General features: G+C 41.7%; 2 protein-coding genes across 5 annotated transcripts in view; one reads left to right on the top strand and one right to left on the bottom strand.

Annotated features, from left to right (window-relative positions):
- The window catches only part of EFCAB14 (EF-hand calcium binding domain 14), a 38,584-nt gene extending 21,284 nt beyond the window's left edge, over positions 1-17,300 (bottom strand). For all 3 annotated transcript variants that reach the window (XM_045035769.1, XM_045035767.1, XM_045035768.1), the window contains exons 1-3: positions 16,187-17,300; positions 14,635-14,783; positions 8,775-8,920 (exon numbers count right to left, since the gene is read on the bottom strand). In XM_045035769.1, coding sequence (XP_044891704.1) covers positions 8,775-8,920; positions 14,635-14,783; positions 16,187-16,368 — 477 coding nt within the window. In that variant the 5' untranslated portion in view covers positions 16,369-17,300. The remainder of the gene's footprint in view (positions 1-8,774; positions 8,921-14,634; positions 14,784-16,186) is intronic.
- Positions 17,301-17,467: 167 nt separating this feature from the next.
- CYP4B1 (cytochrome P450 family 4 subfamily B member 1) overlaps positions 17,468-17,871 on the top strand; it is a 63,652-nt gene continuing 63,248 nt past the window's right edge. Inside the window, exon 1 of one of the 2 annotated variants that reach the window (XM_011284815.4) lies at positions 17,468-17,703. In XM_011284815.4, coding sequence (XP_011283117.1) covers positions 17,680-17,703 — 24 coding nt within the window. In that variant the 5' untranslated portion in view covers positions 17,468-17,679. The remainder of the gene's footprint in view (positions 17,704-17,871) is intronic. The other variant, XM_045035764.1, reaches the window with a different exon arrangement.

A 17,871-nucleotide genomic window follows, 5' to 3' on the forward strand; every position in this document is an offset into this window, starting at 1 on the left:
TCTGTGCTAAGCACTGCTGCAGACACATGGAGACAGTGGCAAACAAGACCATGAGGCTTGCTCTCGAGGAGCTTACAGCCTAGTAGAAGGTGAAAGAAAAACAAAGAAGAAAAGCACCAGATTAAGTACTAGGAAGAATTTCAACAGATTCCTGGAGCAACTGACAGTGTGTTCTGAACAAGAAGCCTAGTAAGGAGCCCAGGAACTTAGGAACTGAGGTCTCTTTACCTGTTTCCTTTTAGGAGGGGTATGTTCAGGGACTTCGGGTCCATTTTCACTCATTCATTACTGCAACAAATGAGACCTATTCCATACCAGTGGTGAGTGATCTTGTGGTATTTACATTTTAGTGCAAGCAGACAGACAATTTTATATAAGAAAAACACTAGTGCGGTGGCTGGGTGGCTCAGTTGGTTAAGCGTCCAATTTCGGTTCAGGTCATGGTCTCACTGTTGAGTTGGAGCCCTGCATTGGGCTCTGTGCCAACAGCTCGAGCCTGGAGCCTGCTTTGAATTCTGTCTCCCTCACTCTGCCCCTTCCCCACATGCGCTCTTTCAATGTCTCTCAAAAATAAACAAACATTAAAAAAAAAATTTTTTTTAAGGAAAAAAAAAACAAAAACACTGGTTAGTGAGGTACATTAGAAGAAAATTTAAAATAAGTTGACTTGATGAGTGACCGGGTTGCTACCTTAGATTAGATGGTAGCAAATAGATTAGATTAGCTGAGGCTTCGATGAGGGATGAAAATTGAACTGAGATCTTAATAATAAGGAATTAGTCAAAGATTGAATGGAGTACATTGCAGGGCGGAGGGAATTGCTAGGACAAATGCCTCTGTGCAGGGAAGAGCTTGGCATATCTAAAGAACAGAAAGAAGGCTCAGTGGAAGGAACTGTAATGTGAGTGAGAAAGGGGGAGGAGGAAGGAGAAACAGGGAGAGACTGAGGGAGGAAGGGAAGGAGGGAGGTGGAGGGGTAGCGGCAGGTAGGTAACATTAAAGAAATAATTAAGTACTAGATGGTATACTGAATAAAGTTCAGTGAAAAGAGTATTTGTGTAGCCTGAAAGGGACAGGCTTCACTGAAGGAGGGCTCAAATTAGACTCTGATGGAGAAGGATTTTATATATAAAAATAAAGCAGCTATTCTTCCTAGGTTAAATAGGTGAGTGTGGCATTAGGAAACAGGGAGCAACAGCATGAACGGGTCCAGGAATACCTTTTCTTCATGGCATTTCTCCAAGTGACAATAATTTATTTATTTGTGTGATTACATGATTAAGGATACTCTCTCCCACTAGACTGTAAGCTCCATGACATCAAGGACCATGTGTATTTTCACATTTTCCATAATATGCCTGGCACATAGACAAGGATTGGTTAAGTATTTACTGAAAGCAATGTATGTGTGGCTGAGAAAGAACACTCTGTGTCTAGGATGGACGCTGAGAAGACTAGTCCAAGCAGAGTAGAGGGTAGAGGCCAGGAAGGAGGAGATAAGCCTAAATAAGTAGTCGACTCATTTTTCTCCCCAGTAAAATGCCTAAAACAATAAAAACTGTTTAACAACAATCATCTCATAGGGACATCTGAATGTTTTAAAATAGGTCTACAAAGTGTCTGACAGTCTTCCCTTCAAGAAGTGGGACATCATCCTTTTCCTTTGAGTGTGGCCTGTCCCTAGTGACTTCCTTTCAGCCTACACTAGACAGTGGAAGTGACAACAACTTTGGACACTAGGTCTTTAAAAGCACCAGGGCTTCCTCTTTGGATCACTCGCTCAGCTGCCCTGCTGTGAGAACACTCAAGCAGCCCTGTGGAGAAGCCCACATTGAGAGGAACTGAGACCTGCTGCCAACAGCCATACGAGTGAAGATCCTCTAGTCCCAGGGAAGCCTTCACATGATGCAGCCTTGGCCTACATCTTAAATGCAACTTTACAGAGATCCTAGCCAGAACCACTCAACTAAGATGCTCCCAAATTCCTTACCCCCAGACACTGTGAGATCACAAATGTTTGCTGTTTTAAGTCATTAAGTTTTGAGACAAAAGTAACACAGTGAAAGATGACTAATACAGACCACGAGGATTAAATGAGATATATAACTAAAGTTCGTAGCATAGTTCTTAGTACAAACAAAATACCAGATAAGTGTTAGCTCTTTATTTTTTTATTTAAAAAAATTTTTTTTTTTTAACGTTTATTTATTTTTTTAAAATTTTTTTTTTTTTTTCAACTTTTATTTATTTTTGGGACAGAGAGAGAGAGAGCATGAATGGGGGAGGGGCAGAGAGAGAGGGAGACACAGAATTGGAAGCAGGCTCCAGGCTCCGAGCCATCAGCCCAGAGCCTGACGCGGGGCTCGAACTCACAGACCGCGAGATCGTGACCTGGCTGAAGTCGGACGCTCAACCGACTGCGCCACCCAGGCGCCCCTAACGTTTATTTATTTTTGAGACAGAGAGACAGAGCATGAATGGGGGAAGGTCAGAGAGAGGGAGACACAGAATCTGAAACAGGCTCCAGGCTCTGAGCTGTCAGCACAGAGCCTGACGCGGGGCTCGAACTCATGGACCGCGAGATCATGACCTGAGCCGAAGTCGGCGGCTTAGCCGACTGAGCCACCCAGGCGCCCCGTGTTAGCTCTTTAATAGTGAAATTTAATAAGCACTTGAACATGTAATTCTCCATAAATGCTCCAAAATATTCAGAATACTCTTCAACGTTCCAACTCTATGCACTTGAAATCAATGTGGTTGAGAAACCTCAGCCCACAGAGAGATATTCTCAGCAAACTATAACCTCTTAAGAGTAGCAATTACATCACAGAGGTTGCTTTAATCCACGCCTTTAAAAAGATATGAATAATACTGGGATTTGAAAAGGACATAAGGAAAAAGGCATTCTTAATGTGAATGTAAACTGGAGAAGACCTGTAAGAACGTTATCTAGGAGTATCTGTCAAAATTTGAGTGCTTATATCCTTTAATTTAGCAATTTCATTTCTAGAAATCTATCTACACATAACTTGCTCATGTACACAAAGATGTACGCATGAGAATATTTACTCCTTCCTTATTTGTAATAGCAAGACACTAGAAACCATTTTATCTATTGCTAAGGATAAAGAGATGTATTCAGGGAACAAAACAAGTTGTACAATATATACTGAATGACTCCATCCATTTGGTCTCATACACACACGCTAACCCATAAGCTAATTCATATTAAAAGCTAGTATGATTTTGTTAGAAAGGGGACTAGAAGAATGCAGTCCAGACCAATGGCAGTGGACACCCATGGGGACCAGAAATGTGTATGTGATGGGGGAACATACAGAGATGAGGGTTGAAAGGGAATTTTCATAAGAGTTCCTTACCTGTTTTACTGTTTAAACCTTACATAAGAATACATTCACATACTACTCATAAAATTTTAAACACAAAAGATGGGAACGAAATACACATAGGAAAAAGACATCACAACTCTGGAAGGGTTTAATAGATTTCCTTGGCTGGCCCTTTCTTCCATGCCCTTCACTGGGCCTTCCAAGGCTATCTGAACATGCTTAGCTCAAACATAAAAGCTAGGAAGGAGGCCATCCTCCAGGTAGGTATGTTTTACTCAGTACTCCAAAGTATGTACACAATCAACTCAACACCAATCTGATGGTGAGAATATGGTTATTCAACACCAATTGATGGTGAAATGCCCCATCAATTTTGCAGTTACCTTTTGGCCACCTAAGGGAACAAATTCCTTCCACTGACAATAGGCCAGATCCTAAAAGACACAAGCTGTGTTCTGGGTGGAGTGATCCAGGTAGACACTATTCTCCTGGGTACTGCAATATCCTGAGGCTATGGTAGAGTCTGATGCTAATCAGAAGTATCTCAAGAATGGCAACTGCCTCCCATTTAAATGGCCAGTGTAGGATGGAGGCAGGGGTGGGGGACACTTGGAATAAAAAGCCCAAAAAACAAAAAAACCCCACAAATGGCCAGTGTGGTTGGGGGCAGCCACCACTTCACCCAAAACCAGAGGAGCAGGTGAAAGCCAGGCCTAGGGTATCAGCTGCCTCCCTGAAAGAGGATGCACTGACCATTAACTCTGTAATTACCAAACATCACTTAGGACCATTTATTTATAAGTCTTGAGCCCCACACTGGTCACTAGGACTCAACTACATCCCCATAACTGCAAAGCTGGATTCCATCTGTCAGCACTCCTCTCTCAAGAGTGGAGTAATGTTAGTATCTGTGGAAAATTACAGCAAAGCTACATGTGGAACTAGAGTGGACAGACAAGGGGCACTCTCCTTTTACTATCTCTGGGACTCCTCTGGTCTCTAATAGACATTCTAGAATGTCAGATAGGATTCAAGTATGACAGAATTTATCTCTAAAAGTCACATGCTGTAGTTCAAAGAGTCTAAAAAGTTGAATTAAGAAAAAATTCCACATTCCAGCCAAAAGATTATTCATGACTTTTATGCATATTACATGACTTTTCATTAGCAGAATTAAAAATAACTACTGTAGACCATTTGCTTATCAGACCATCTCCTACTATAAAGTCTGAAATGCTGCTTTTTTTGCTCTGGGGCTAAAATTAAGGATTCTTTAAACAGTAAGTAAAAAAGTTACTAAAACAGATAATCATCAGTATTGAATGATGAGTCTTAGTAGAAACCTGACATCACAACTTTTCAACTTGATCTACTGAGCACTTACTGCATCCTATAGAGGATATAAAGATGTAAGGCAGAATGGAAAGCTGGAAAGAAAACGGGCTCCCATGCCTTGAATATTTTAATGTTAGCAATGCTACGCATCTATGTAACCTTGAGCAAACTACTTAACCTCTTTGGGCCTCTGTTTTCATATCTGTAAAATGGAGATACTACCTCCTACTTCAAAGGGCTATAGAACCAAAAAAGGAGATCACGTTATGTCATGCATTTAACAGTGGACTACACAAAGAAAACATTTCATGAGTGGCAGTTGTCATCTTAACTGCCATCATCATCATCATTGCCATCATCATGCTTAAAGTTCGCACTACAGTATATGACCTTGTAGTGTAATTAGATGCATATACAAATAACTATAACATAAGGTTATTGGGACTGAGTGCCAAAAGGGATACAGAGCATACTATAAAAAGGCACTCAAGGTCCTCTGGCTCTTGCTGACATATCCTTACTTCTGGCCTCTTTCTGCCAAACTATAGCTATAATGAACTAAACTAAAATTCTCTAAACACACCGTGGTTTTCATTTGTCTATTCTTTTGGACACAGAGTATATTCTCATTATTTGTAATAGTTACGTTCTAGAAAGTTGCAGTAAAAACTGAATTAGTGGCTACTGAACCATTGCTCCTAAGGGAAGCAGAGGGTTAGGTTCCTGAGAGCTCTCTGGTCACATTTTTGGCTACTGGTCAATATTATACGTAACCCTTGTTTTACGTGTGTTTCTGTTTAAAGACATCTTATTAAACGTATATTGCCGAACTCATGCCTGAAACTTATCTAACACACGTATTTTCTCTGTAAGGCATATCACAGCCTTTCTGCACTTAGGAATATTAGCTAGTACTTCAGCACTATGCTAGGGGGACATTTCAAACAGTGAAATCACCAAAAACGCCACAGACGTGTGAAAACACTCCACTAACTATAGTTCGAAAAGGAAATCTGTTTACAGTATGAGAGCTGAAACAACAGAGTGTCACTTTGTTTGACATCACCTGGAAACGTTTGTGTTGGGTGACTCAAATATTTTGCCACTGTACACCCATCAGTGAATGACTATGAAAGCACCACAAGTAAGGATTTGGGGTTAAAAACAAATTTTAGCAAGTAGGTGAATTCACAAATATAGAATCTCCAAATAAGGATAAACTTTAGTAATGTTTTACCTATGACACTCTTCTTTCTGCAAACTTCACCTGGCCAACTCCTATGTGCCCTTCAGGACTCAGCTCAAGATACGTGAGAAGCCTCGTCTGGCCCCAGCATGCTCGTTAATACATACTTAAAAATACCCTCACAGCACTCATGTGGACCTGTTTCTTATTGCTCAAGAGGCTGTATAACAATTGTTCACTCTTATCTCCTCCATTTAACTGTAAGAGCCTTGAGGCAGAAGTCACATCATTTTTGGTTTTGAATCCAAGGCCTAATTCTAAAAGAGCAGCTCATTAAACATTTGTTGAATTACCGGCCTTCAAAGAAGGGGGAGGAGACTCCTTATAATGGTTGAGAATGGCTATGGGTATGAAATTAGAGATTTCTCATGAATAAAACAGAAAAGTAAATGAGATTTTAACTATTAGTTTAAAGGTTTGCAATGCAAAATTTGATTTTAACTTATTTCAAATTAATGGCTTTCTTTTTTCAACTCACACTGTGATAAGGACAGTTCTTGTTAAGTGGTATAATCCATTTTCTTATTGTTTAAGCCACTCTGAGTTGTTCTTTAAAAAATAATTTGCCAATAAAAGCATCTTAACTGACAGTTACCCTTAGATATGGAAACATGGTTAAATACTAATTTTATTTTTAGACCTATTTTGATTTAGGACAAATGCCTTTTACTTGAGTACACCATCAGATATGTGTATCATTAATTTCAGAACATCACTCAGAGAGTGAAGGGCTCCCCTTGGACCAACACAAAGCTCACTTCACTACCACGCATCCTCCTATGCCGTTGCCAGAAGAGAATTCCTCTGCATCAGGCTGGTCTCATCAGTCCCCTCATCTCTGAAGATCTATGGAGACTAAAATGGAAAGGGCTTCAGTTCAATCTCTCCCAGTTTTGTGCATGAAACCCTAGGATTGAAGTAAACTTTTCTGTATGCCTGCCTTCCCAGGTACTTCTTGCGTTAAAAATAACAGCCAGGCCAAGAACAAAATGATTCTTTTGTTGCTAGATTCCTGGTTAAAGAGAGTTCAGAAGCCAAAATATGTAGCAAACATTTGAAAATCTGTGTGACCTCTCACACCAAGTACCAATTTCCTCTTTGACTCTTTCCACAATGCCGATTTACGTGAAGGAGATGGGAAAGAGCTGACATTGACTCTTCATCTTGAAAGATTTCATTCTTGCCTCTTCATGACTAACTATATCAATGGAACCCATGGCTTGCCCCAGTGAGGGATGCTAATTAATTATTTCTCAGTGCTTTGCTGTGGTCTATTTTCACCTGATATAATCTCTGGTCAAACTGCTAATTTGCTCTGTCAATATAAGCAAGGCTACAATTTATCCTATTCTTTTTACAAAAAGGGAGTGAATACTTGCTTTTCCTTTATTACTGAGAATCCAAAGATAAATGATAACGAGTAAATACTAGGTGCTACAACCCATCAATTATTTCATGAGTGATTTAAGAAAGTGAAATAGAACTGAATAGAAACCAGTAAACATAAAGCACATTAAGGGTAAGTTACTGTTTTCAGAAACTTTTATTTAGGTTACCCATATATGTATGGAGATAAATGTTTACTGGGTAATGACATAAAACATTTATTTTTATTTAAAAAAAATTTTTTTTTAATGTTTATTTATTTTTGAGACAGAGAGAGACAGAGCATGAACGGGGGAAGGGCGGAGAGAGAGGGACACAGAATCGGAAGCAGGCTCCAGGCTCTGAGCCACCAGCCCAGAGCCTGACACGGGGCTCAAACTCACAGACCGCGAGATCGTGACCTGAGCTGAAGTCGGACACTTAACCGACGGAGCCACCCAGGCGCCCCATGACATAAAACATTTATTTTTATGGGTCCGAGGCCAAAGTCTGAAAACCACTGACACAGGCCACTGACCCCTGGTCTCAAGAGCTGAATTGCCCCTCTCACACTGCGGCTGAAAGATGAGGGTAGCTTTGGAAATGTGTGTAAGCACTTTATTCTAGCACAGAGCTCCCTGCCAGTGGCTGATTCTGAACATTGTGACTCCATTCTAAAGAAGAGAATATCTTCTTAGCTCCAATGAAGATGGTATATTTATTTTTAAATACTTTGCAGGTATACCATTCATTTGGTACTTGAGTTGTCTTGCCAATGCATAGCTTTTGTAACTAAACTGCAAAAACTGGGGACAGAGGCTGAGTACCTAGTGGCAACTATAGTACCTTATACACAGGAGATTCTCGACCAACATCCTTTGCATTAGCCCTTTTCCTGTGGCAGAACCCCTCTTTTGGAATCAATGCCTACTGAGAACTGGCCAATTTAGGGGCTTTTCCTCTAGGCTTGCTACGAACTCTGCTACCTCTTCCTATGCTACTCTAGAATAACTATTATTAGCTATTGATGGTTTACAGATTTTTTTTTCTTACAACAGTGTATAGCACTAAACTCAAGGCTGCAACTGTAAGTCTGTGAACTCTAATTAAACAAAATAAGCTCTCATTATCTAATACAAATCGACTACCCATTTTTCTTAGAGGTCAGAATGACACTCTTTCTTTATCTGACACCTACAATGCTCCTTAGGAAACGTTGACTCAAGAACTTCTAACTCCCTCCAAACTACTCTATTTGGTAAAACTGTTGCTTTACAGAAAAGGCTAACATCTTAAATATTTGGCAAATGCAAAACTATTACCCATTCTGCCTGACTGTAATGTGTTCGGATCATAGCATGCAAGACATCATTTCAAAAAGTAAGACAACTGGAAGTGAGTGCTCTTTAACTACAAATTCATACTAAACAAACTAAATATTCACAGACTACACAGAAAGAAAATCACACATTTGCTACCTGCTTATTCATTTCTGTGATGTTTATCCAGACTCTGTTCAATCCCAGCTCCCCAGATTCAATCTTCTCGAGTTGTTTTTGTTTGCTGAGCAGTTCTTCGTTAAGTTTGGGAATTTCTTGGAATGAGCTTTTCTGATTAGATTCCACTAAAAGCAAAAACAAGAATAATCATAAATAGCCAAAGTTCCTCATGACTCCAAGATGAAAAAATGATCATACGTTAGGAAAGAAGACAGATTAGTAAAAGTTAATCCTGATAGGATGACTGAATTTGTATCTGATCAGCTATACTGTTCTTTTATTTATGCAAACATATATCTTTAATACTAAAGCTCCATTTTAACTGGGGCTATTTGACTACAGGCAACTTTTAAAAGTCACATGGCTAAAAATGATAAAGTATCAGCAAAAAGAGTTGGACTTGGATCTTAACTGTGTAACTTACTGTGATCTTGAGTAAATTACTCAAATTCTTTGAGCTCAGTTTCCTCATCAGGGATAAAATATACTTTATAGGACTTTTATTTTTATTCATTTTTAGTTTTTTTAAATGTTTGTTTATTCTTTGAGAGAGACAGCATGAGTAGGAGAGGGGCAGAGAGAGGGAGACACAGAATCTGAAGCCGGCTCCAGGCTCTGAGCTGTCAGCACAGAGCTCGATGCGGGGCTCAAACTCACAGAGTGTGAGATCATGACCTGAGCCCAAGTCGGACACTTAACCAACTGAGCCAGCCAGGCGCCCCCAGGATTTTTGGAATTAAGTGAAAGAATGGCTGTAAAGTAAATACTAAACAGGGCTGGTCAGGCATACAATAAGTGATAAATAAATATTAAGTATTAATCAGAGCAATTAAGGAGATTTGTGACTAGTCAGTGAAGATTTATAAACCTTACTCCATTAATGCTCAAGGTGACATCAAAAGTTGTATCTCGAAGTGCTTAGATCTACTTTTTTTTATATCTCAAACTGGTCAAATGCAAGATAGGTTCTTAATCACCTTTCAAGTGCTGTTATGAGGATTACAATTCTAAATCTTTTTCATAAACAGCAAAGTGTTTCCTCAAATCTTAAATCAACCCAAAAGCTCAAAGTGAAATAGAAGATAAAGGAACATGTTAGGTGAAGCACAGGGTGATATTTGAACTTTCCTTTGGGAAACTGTAACTTCTGACTGGTTTAGAGATTTGCCAGCCTGAATGCAGAGGCCTGAAAGAGTCCTTCCTCTTCTGCCTGATAAGCTATTGTACATTTCCTTTAAAACCAAAAAACCAAAACAAACAAAACAAAAAAAAACCCTGGCATACAGGACAGATATATAACAATTTACTAAAATTTAAGCACCATGACTTTTTTTGGTTCCTCCCTGTGAAGCCAGCTTTGGAATATACCTGACACATCTTAGGCACTCAGTAAGTATCACTGATCAAATAAATCTGGTCTGTGCTTACCTCCCAACCACATTTCTCATCACTTTACATAACTCTTCAAACTATCTCCCAGCCAAATGGATTTCCCAGACATGAACCTCTTTAAGCCTCGGTGACCCTGCGCACACTATTCTTTCTTCCTAAATGCCCTTGGCTTGCTCCTTCTCCATTTGTTACTTTAGCCCAGTTAATTCCTTTCAAGATTCAGCACATATAGCTGGGCTCCCAGCTTGGACCACCACTTTACCATTCCAAACTCTGCAATGCACTTAACACACTGTGCTCATTACGTACATTTAACACATCTGTCCTCCTCTATCAGACCAAGAGAGAGCTGCTTAAGGACAGGGACCAGGTTTTATTTGTCATGTATTTCCAGCACACAGCACAGTGCCAGGTACACAGAAGCACCCAAATGCTTCTCCAGGGAAATAACTGTAGGGTATGAAATGGAACTAATGTTATCCTATTAAGTAAAACAAAGAAAATGCAATCAAACAAACTCAACAACAAAAAGTCCCCAACAAAACTGGGGATGGGGTGGTGGTGGTATCCCTACTGCAAACAAGCCCACTACCTCAAAATTCAGATTAAAAAAATTAGATATTTTTATTAATTTTTCAAAAATATGTGTGAAATGGTTTCTTTACAAATGAAAGATTTCCCTTAGTGCTTTTATTCCCCCCCCCCCCCCAGGGCTTTTAATGTAATATTTGACTCACACAGTTTGCAGGAAAACATCCATCCAACAGTAAGAACATTTTACCAGTCTAAATTAATACAGCACTTAGCATTTCACTGAATTTCTTTTACGTTTTCAGTGAGGTTGTAGAGTAAAACTTATCCCACATATGCCTGTCATTCTCAGGTGGTCAAATGTCCCAAGTGGGGGGTGGGAGGGGAGCTGGAATCTTTCCTATAGTTTATATGAAAGAAGTAGAAGGCAGAAGTGGAAGAGGAAATAAGACAAATACATAAGTAACTTGGGTTACAGTTATCAACTAACAAACAAATAAAGCTGATAAGGCCTGAAAACACCCTGGATACTTAAGATGGTATGAGCCAAGAGATGATCATTTTCATTATCTGATTTGGGGCTTTTTAGGAGAGACCAGCTCAGTCAAGGTATTTTGACTACATAAACAGGAGGAAGGGTAGCAAACAACTTACAATTACTAATTTATGTTCTTTCAACATGGAAAGCAACTCATTTAAAATTTGGTGTATTAATACTCAAAGGACTTTACATAGCTCTTTTTCTGATCTCTAAGATAATGAAATAGAGATTTCTGCATACACTCTGGTCAGAATACATACAATACCGACAGCAATATTTTATATTTAACACTTTAGTTTGCAATAAACTTTTGTGTAATCATTCAAACTCGTTATGGAGTCTCTACCATGTACCCAGTCCTGCATGCAGCACTAGTGCATACAGAAGACCCTGAAGCTTTCAGCCTATGGGGGAGCAAGGTGTTGTCACAGAGTTACTATGCAATGTGACAGATGTTATGACAGAGAGATGCCCAAAGTGCTTTGGTAGCATAAATAGGTCTCTGTGTTCTATGGATGAGAAAATCATGGCTCAGAAAGAATAAGCGACTTATCTAAGTTTTACAGCTAGCAATGAGCAATCCAGGATTCATCAGTCAAATCTGCTCTTAGGGCCAGTACTCTCTCTAGAATACTCCAGCTGTCAGACACTTACCTCCTAAAGCCTTCATAACCACAAGAACACTTTTAAGTTCTGTACTGAATGACCAAACTGCTACTCTGCCTGTGTGACTGAAGAGATGGCCTAATTTATTAATATTTTCCTTCTTTTCCAAATTCTTTTCCTCTACTCTAGTGTTTCATTGTTGAATGACAGGGAGGGATGGTTGAGAACGGAACCTTCCTTAGAATAACTGTGGAAGTCTTCTGAAGTACCTGGGTCTGGAAAGAATACTGAGCTGAGTTTCAAGGCCAGTTAGTACCTTTAGCTTCAGTAGCAAGTTACTCTTGGACCACAAGGAAAAATACCAAGTCTATCGGATTTGCTTTCTATTTCAGATATTTCAGCAATCCTGCCTCCTTTCCCGACAAATGTCTTTGAGAAGTTATTGAAATAAAGAACAAGGGCTCTGAATTTCCCAAAAAGCTAGTAAAGCCAGACCAGCAGGTGGTCTTAATTAAATCAGTGGTTTCCAGGGTCCTCTTGAAAAACAAGAAATAAGTTTCTTGAAATATATTTAAAGTAGAAATGTAATTCAAAGAAAGACTATTTAAGCTTAACATGACTGACCTCATTTACTCAAGATAATGGTTTAAAAAAAAAAAAACACCTCTGAGGCCAGTGGTCCACGATGGTTCAGCCTACTGACTATGCCCCGTGATCTACCCCCTAGAAGTCCTGCTTTAGACATTACAGGGCTGACATTTCTTTTTTTTAATTTTTAATTTTTTAAAATGTTATTTATTATTGAGAAAGAGAGAGAGACAGAGCATGAGCATGGGAGGGGCAGAGAGAGAGGGAGACACAGAATCCAAAGGAGGCTCCAGGCTCTGGGCTGTCAGCACAGAGCCCAACACAGGGCTTGAACCCATGAATCATGAGATCATGACCTAAGCCGAAGTCGGACACTTAACCGACTGAGCCACCCAGACACCCCTACAGAGCTGGCATTTCTATTGCAGAAAACCAAAGACAACAAAGCAGCTGGACTGACAATTCCAAACCTGCTTCACTCAGCTGGCTGACAAATGTAGTCAGGGTCCCAGGGGACTGTTGCTCAATGGTAGAAAGCAGGCCTCATAGTTCAGGGTACAATTCCTGGCATCTCCTGAATGTAGTATTTCCAGGGATTGATATTAACAAGTGTTCAACAAATATTTGTTGACTGATTGATTGCCAGGTCAATTATGTGTATACACTTCAAATATACATTTCTAAAAAAAGAAATTCCCTGAAAAGCTCAGCTAAGGTATAAATTACATGGGTGTCCTGTAAACACAAGCACAGAGCAGTCAGAGAAAGGAACCCCTGGAGGGTAGAAGTGAGCAATGTTTTGAAACGTATAAATAAATAATTGCTACACATGATCAAAACAAACTATAGCACAAACCTAGGTGGCCCAATTAATTATATAGAGATGAGGCAGGTGTCTTTAGTGGTTATATATAGTTAAACATTGTTTCTGTGAACCTCATTTCCAAGTTATGATTACTGGCTTACAAAGACAACACTGGCCTTAAAAACACTTTGCAATACTGGTATGGACAGCCATTAAGGAAGGAAATTAATTAGAATACAAATCTCATTTTTTCTTATACTGTACTCTGATTCCACCAGTTGATTAAACATATAGGTCAAGATGATTCTGGCAGAGAACTGTGGTTTACCCAGTTCCATTCCCTGAATCAGAAGAAAAGCAAAATTAGTATTTCAACATTTTTTTCAAGCAACATCACTAAGAACTTTACTATCACAGTAACCAAGGATTAGCTGCCTCTAGGTCAGGTTCGGAACTTGAATAACTGCAGGCAGCAAACAGAGGGTGGGGTGAAGGAAAGCCTGGAGGTTGTGATCTCCGAAGGATGGAGATGGGAAGAAGGGACACAGCTCTAATTCCAGTTCTGGAGCCAGATTTTGTTAAAACCTTGAGAAAGCCTAGTGGTCAGTTACCCCATGTGCTAATACTGCTAGGGTTAAGGCATTTGGGATTAACTTGAAACTGGTTCTTTAGCTTAGAAAATTAACTCCTGAGTCCTAGAACTAAAGATCTCAGTGTTGCTGAAGGAAGATACTTAGGTTAAATCTGGTGGAAGCTACTATGCAAATACACCTTTCAAATAAAGTACCTCGGACATGGCAAAATATAACTTTATAATTTAAAATATATAAAACTCTTGAACTTAAAAAAAAAGCTTCTTAAACGGTTGTCTCATTCATGAGACAAATATTTATTTGTGACTTGGTACACAGTAGGCACTCAATAAATGCTATTATTATTGCCCATTCCCGTTTCCATATGGTGTTTCTTAAGGAGGAAACTGACAGACATTCCCACATTCTTTCTCAAATGGCCCTGTGAGGAGGAAGGAAATAGCCCAGTGTGGCTACTGCCACTTCATCTTTGGGGAAATACAAGTGGCAACAGGCTGAGGTTCACCAAGGTTCTAGACTCCTGGACTTTAGCACTTCCTTTCTGCACCTTAAGTGTTGACTGTAATGCCATGATTTCAGATGCTATTTTTCATGATAGTACATAAGCATAACTTTTTGTTTGTGGGTTTCAAAAATACAAACAGCTATTCTCACATTCAAGCTGACAGCTAAGAAAAAGTATAAGAAGGCTGGAAGGAATATATAATTGGGCAAACTCTTAATTCCACTCTGTGGACCTAGACCTGGAAATAAGATAATACTCTGAAAAAGGCGACCACTTACTTGTTCTAAATTTTTCCTTGAGGGCATCCAGATCCTCCTTCAGGGCAACTTGCATCCACACCAACCCAACGCAGGCCACAACACAGGCGGCAAGGATGACAAAAGCACAGAGGGGATAACAGATCTTGCAGCATCGTAAGTAGTCTCCCCTGATCATAAGAACAGATTCAACCAGGAGTACAAAAATGATTATGAGTACAGCTGTATTAGAAATAGCATACATGTGTTGCCATATAGTTGTTTACCAGGGAACATTGGGTAACACACGTAAATCTGAACAGCGGGTTGAAGGTGACTAATTAAGACCTTATGAAGAGTTCATCTTTTGGATACAAAGGTTTCAAACTTCACATGACACAGAAAGAGATCCTGTGGGCACGGCTGCCCACAGCCATCATCATGGACTCAGGTCTTTGGAGATACACTCGTGTTAGGAAAGTGTAAAGACCAGATCTCTGCAATTCCATTACAGCACTACAATTTCCCTATTTCTGGCTCTCCAACATATATTCCCTCCAGGGGACCCTATTTCCTATTATTGAAACTTCATAGACTTTTGAGCAAGTTTTAGTGCAAACAGAAGAAATAGGAGCCCGTAGGTTTAAGTGGACACCTGGAGTACTCTAGCTTATCGGCTCACAAGGCAGGAAACATGGAAAAGGGTTAGATTTCACACCAAACTTCAACCAGCACTCAAGGTCTAAAGTAACTCATCAGGGCAACTATTCCAGTAGAACTATTCATCATCTTTTCATATCCCAAATCCGAGACTGCTTTTAACTGCTTAATTTGACAAAGCTCATTAGAAACCAAACTCTTCCTTTAACAAAATAAAAGGACAAAGACACTCTAAACAAACAAAAAAACCTCAAAGGATTTATCTCTTTTAGCACTCCAACCTTCTGCCTAGCTCTAGCTTCCACATCCTCGGCAGAATATTCTTTGAGTGTGCTCTCTTGGGAGGGTCCCAGGGCACCTTCGAGGTTCCCTTTAGCCTTTTTCCATCCTGGGCCCAATTCCCAATGTTCTCAAAGCTCATTTGGATTTGCCTAGTGGCTGCACCATCTCAAAGTGGTTTGGAAAAAAGTTGCCTCATCTTTTTGTCTCCCACTCTCCACATACTCTCAAGTGTCACACTTTGTATGTTCCTCACCATATCCTCCCACCATCAAGATTCAGACTCATCAAGAGTGTGAAAAATAATCTTCAGCCTTAAAGTTCCTGTCTTTACTACACTTTTTAAAAAAGGTCTACTCCCCAAAACTTCTTTGCTCCCATGTACCTATTCTTAGCTTTTCTGCCACTCCCAACTTGCTCTCTCTGGGCTCTTGGCACATTCCCCAAGTCCATACTTCCACCCTGGATTCTGAATTCTTTATACACTTACAGACAGATCTCTAACTTCTTCATTCAGAACCTGAGCTCATCTTCTCCCTAACATCTTTTCTTCCTGGTTGCTAAGAACACCCTTCTCCTTCCTTTCAATTTTCCCCTTTGGTAATATAAGGAAATGCCTTGTCCCCACCCCACCCCTCACCACTGCATCACTCACTTGACGAAACGAGAGCGATTTCCAACTAAACCGAATTCTTCTTCCTCCTCAGAGCTGGATTCAGAGTCTGAGTCAGGAGGCTCAGTGCGAAGAAGGCGGTGGCCTGAGCCTTTCTTGGGCTTCTTTCTCCGACTGTCCCCAGCCAAACCAATCAATGCATTGAGCTCTTTGCGCTTCTTCATCTTCTTGTGTGGGGTGAGTGGAGCACCCACTCCTGAGCTGCCAGGTTCGTACCCGACGCCCAATTCTCTCGCTGCCTTGGAGCTGCCTTCCAGGGTGGGGAATCTGGGCCAGAGCCCTGGGTCACTCCCACCCAGGGGTGGGACTGACCAGATCCGCTGGGGACTAGAGATTGGAGCCCAGAGGAAAGTGGAACTCAGATGGGTGGGGGAAGTCACATAGAGATGGCCAGGGAGCTGGTGATCAAAATGGGTAAGGCTCTGGGCATGGAGTTTCAATTAGATAAGAGGGTGGATAGGGGAGCAACCTCTATCTCCCGATAAGTAGATATTTCTAAGTGTGCTCCAGGAACTGGGGAAGGGCACACAGATGGGTGTTTTGGCCTTCCAGGGCAGGACTTCCAACTGAGAGCGAAAAGAAACTTGTTCTTGAATGAGAGGAGAGGGGGAGGTGCAGAGCTAGACAGTGGGAATGCGCTAGTCGCTCTCTAGCTGGAGAGGTGGCAGCAATAGGGGGCTCGCAGCCCCGACACAGCCTAGGCGCCAAGAAAATGCCCGGGTCGGGGTGATCACGGTCCTTCGGCCTCCGCCCTGAGTTTGAAAGGAGCCCGAGACTGAGGAAGGCCTAGAACCCGGCTCGGAGGGCTAAGCCTGCCAAGCGCCAGTCCTTCACCTGGGAGACCCCAACCCTCCTGTCTGGGCCAGCGGCGTGGCGCGGTGCAGAAGGGCGACGGCGGCTCAGCCCACCTGAAGCGCTCCCGCCCAGAGTTTGAGGTGTTCGGCAAGGGCGACTCTCGGCAACTCACATGCGCCGCTTCCACTCCAGCCGCGACTCCGGCCCCCGCTCCGGTTGCAGCCGCAGCTGCTCCAAACGTGCTGGCGGTGGCGGCGGCGGCGGCGGCGGCGGCCGCGGGCTCCAAACCCGGGCCATCGCTCCAGCCCCAGCTCACTTCCCCTTTGGCACAGCAGCCGGCGCCGCCTGCCAGTAAGCCGCGCTTCCATTGGCCGTCAGCCGGGTGACGTCACACGAGGACGCGAGCCGTGGTGGGAAGCGGGGCGTTAAAGGGGCCCTGGCTTCGGCGAGGGCTGGGTCCCGCCGGCAGTTTGGGGAGGCCCCGCCCCCAGGAGGGACACCTGGGACCAGCCGGTTCACTTGTCCCGGGCGGAGTTTTCTTTCGCCAGGTGCTGGGGTGAAGGCCGGCAAAATACCCAGCTGCTCGACCTGCTTGTAAAATGCATCAGCCACCTGACCCCCGGTTGTGATCTGGGCTAACACAGTCTAGAGACTCCGCCCCCCTGACTCAGTTGCTGTTTATGAAAAGTTCAGGCGTGTTACAGGTTAGTGACCCGGTTGAACACATTCTTTCATTGTATAAATATTTTCTGAGAGCTTACTACTTGTCAGGAGCAGCTCTAGCGCTGGGGACACAGCGATGAGCTAAATAACCACCTGCTTTTCTGCGTAGGGTTGCCAGATTAAACAAAAACAGCACATCAGGAAAACTT

The sequence above is a fragment of the Felis catus genome, chromosome C1 (genome assembly GCF_018350175.1).
Source record: "Felis catus isolate Fca126 chromosome C1, F.catus_Fca126_mat1.0, whole genome shotgun sequence".
Lineage (NCBI taxonomy): Eukaryota > Metazoa > Chordata > Mammalia > Carnivora > Felidae > Felis > Felis catus.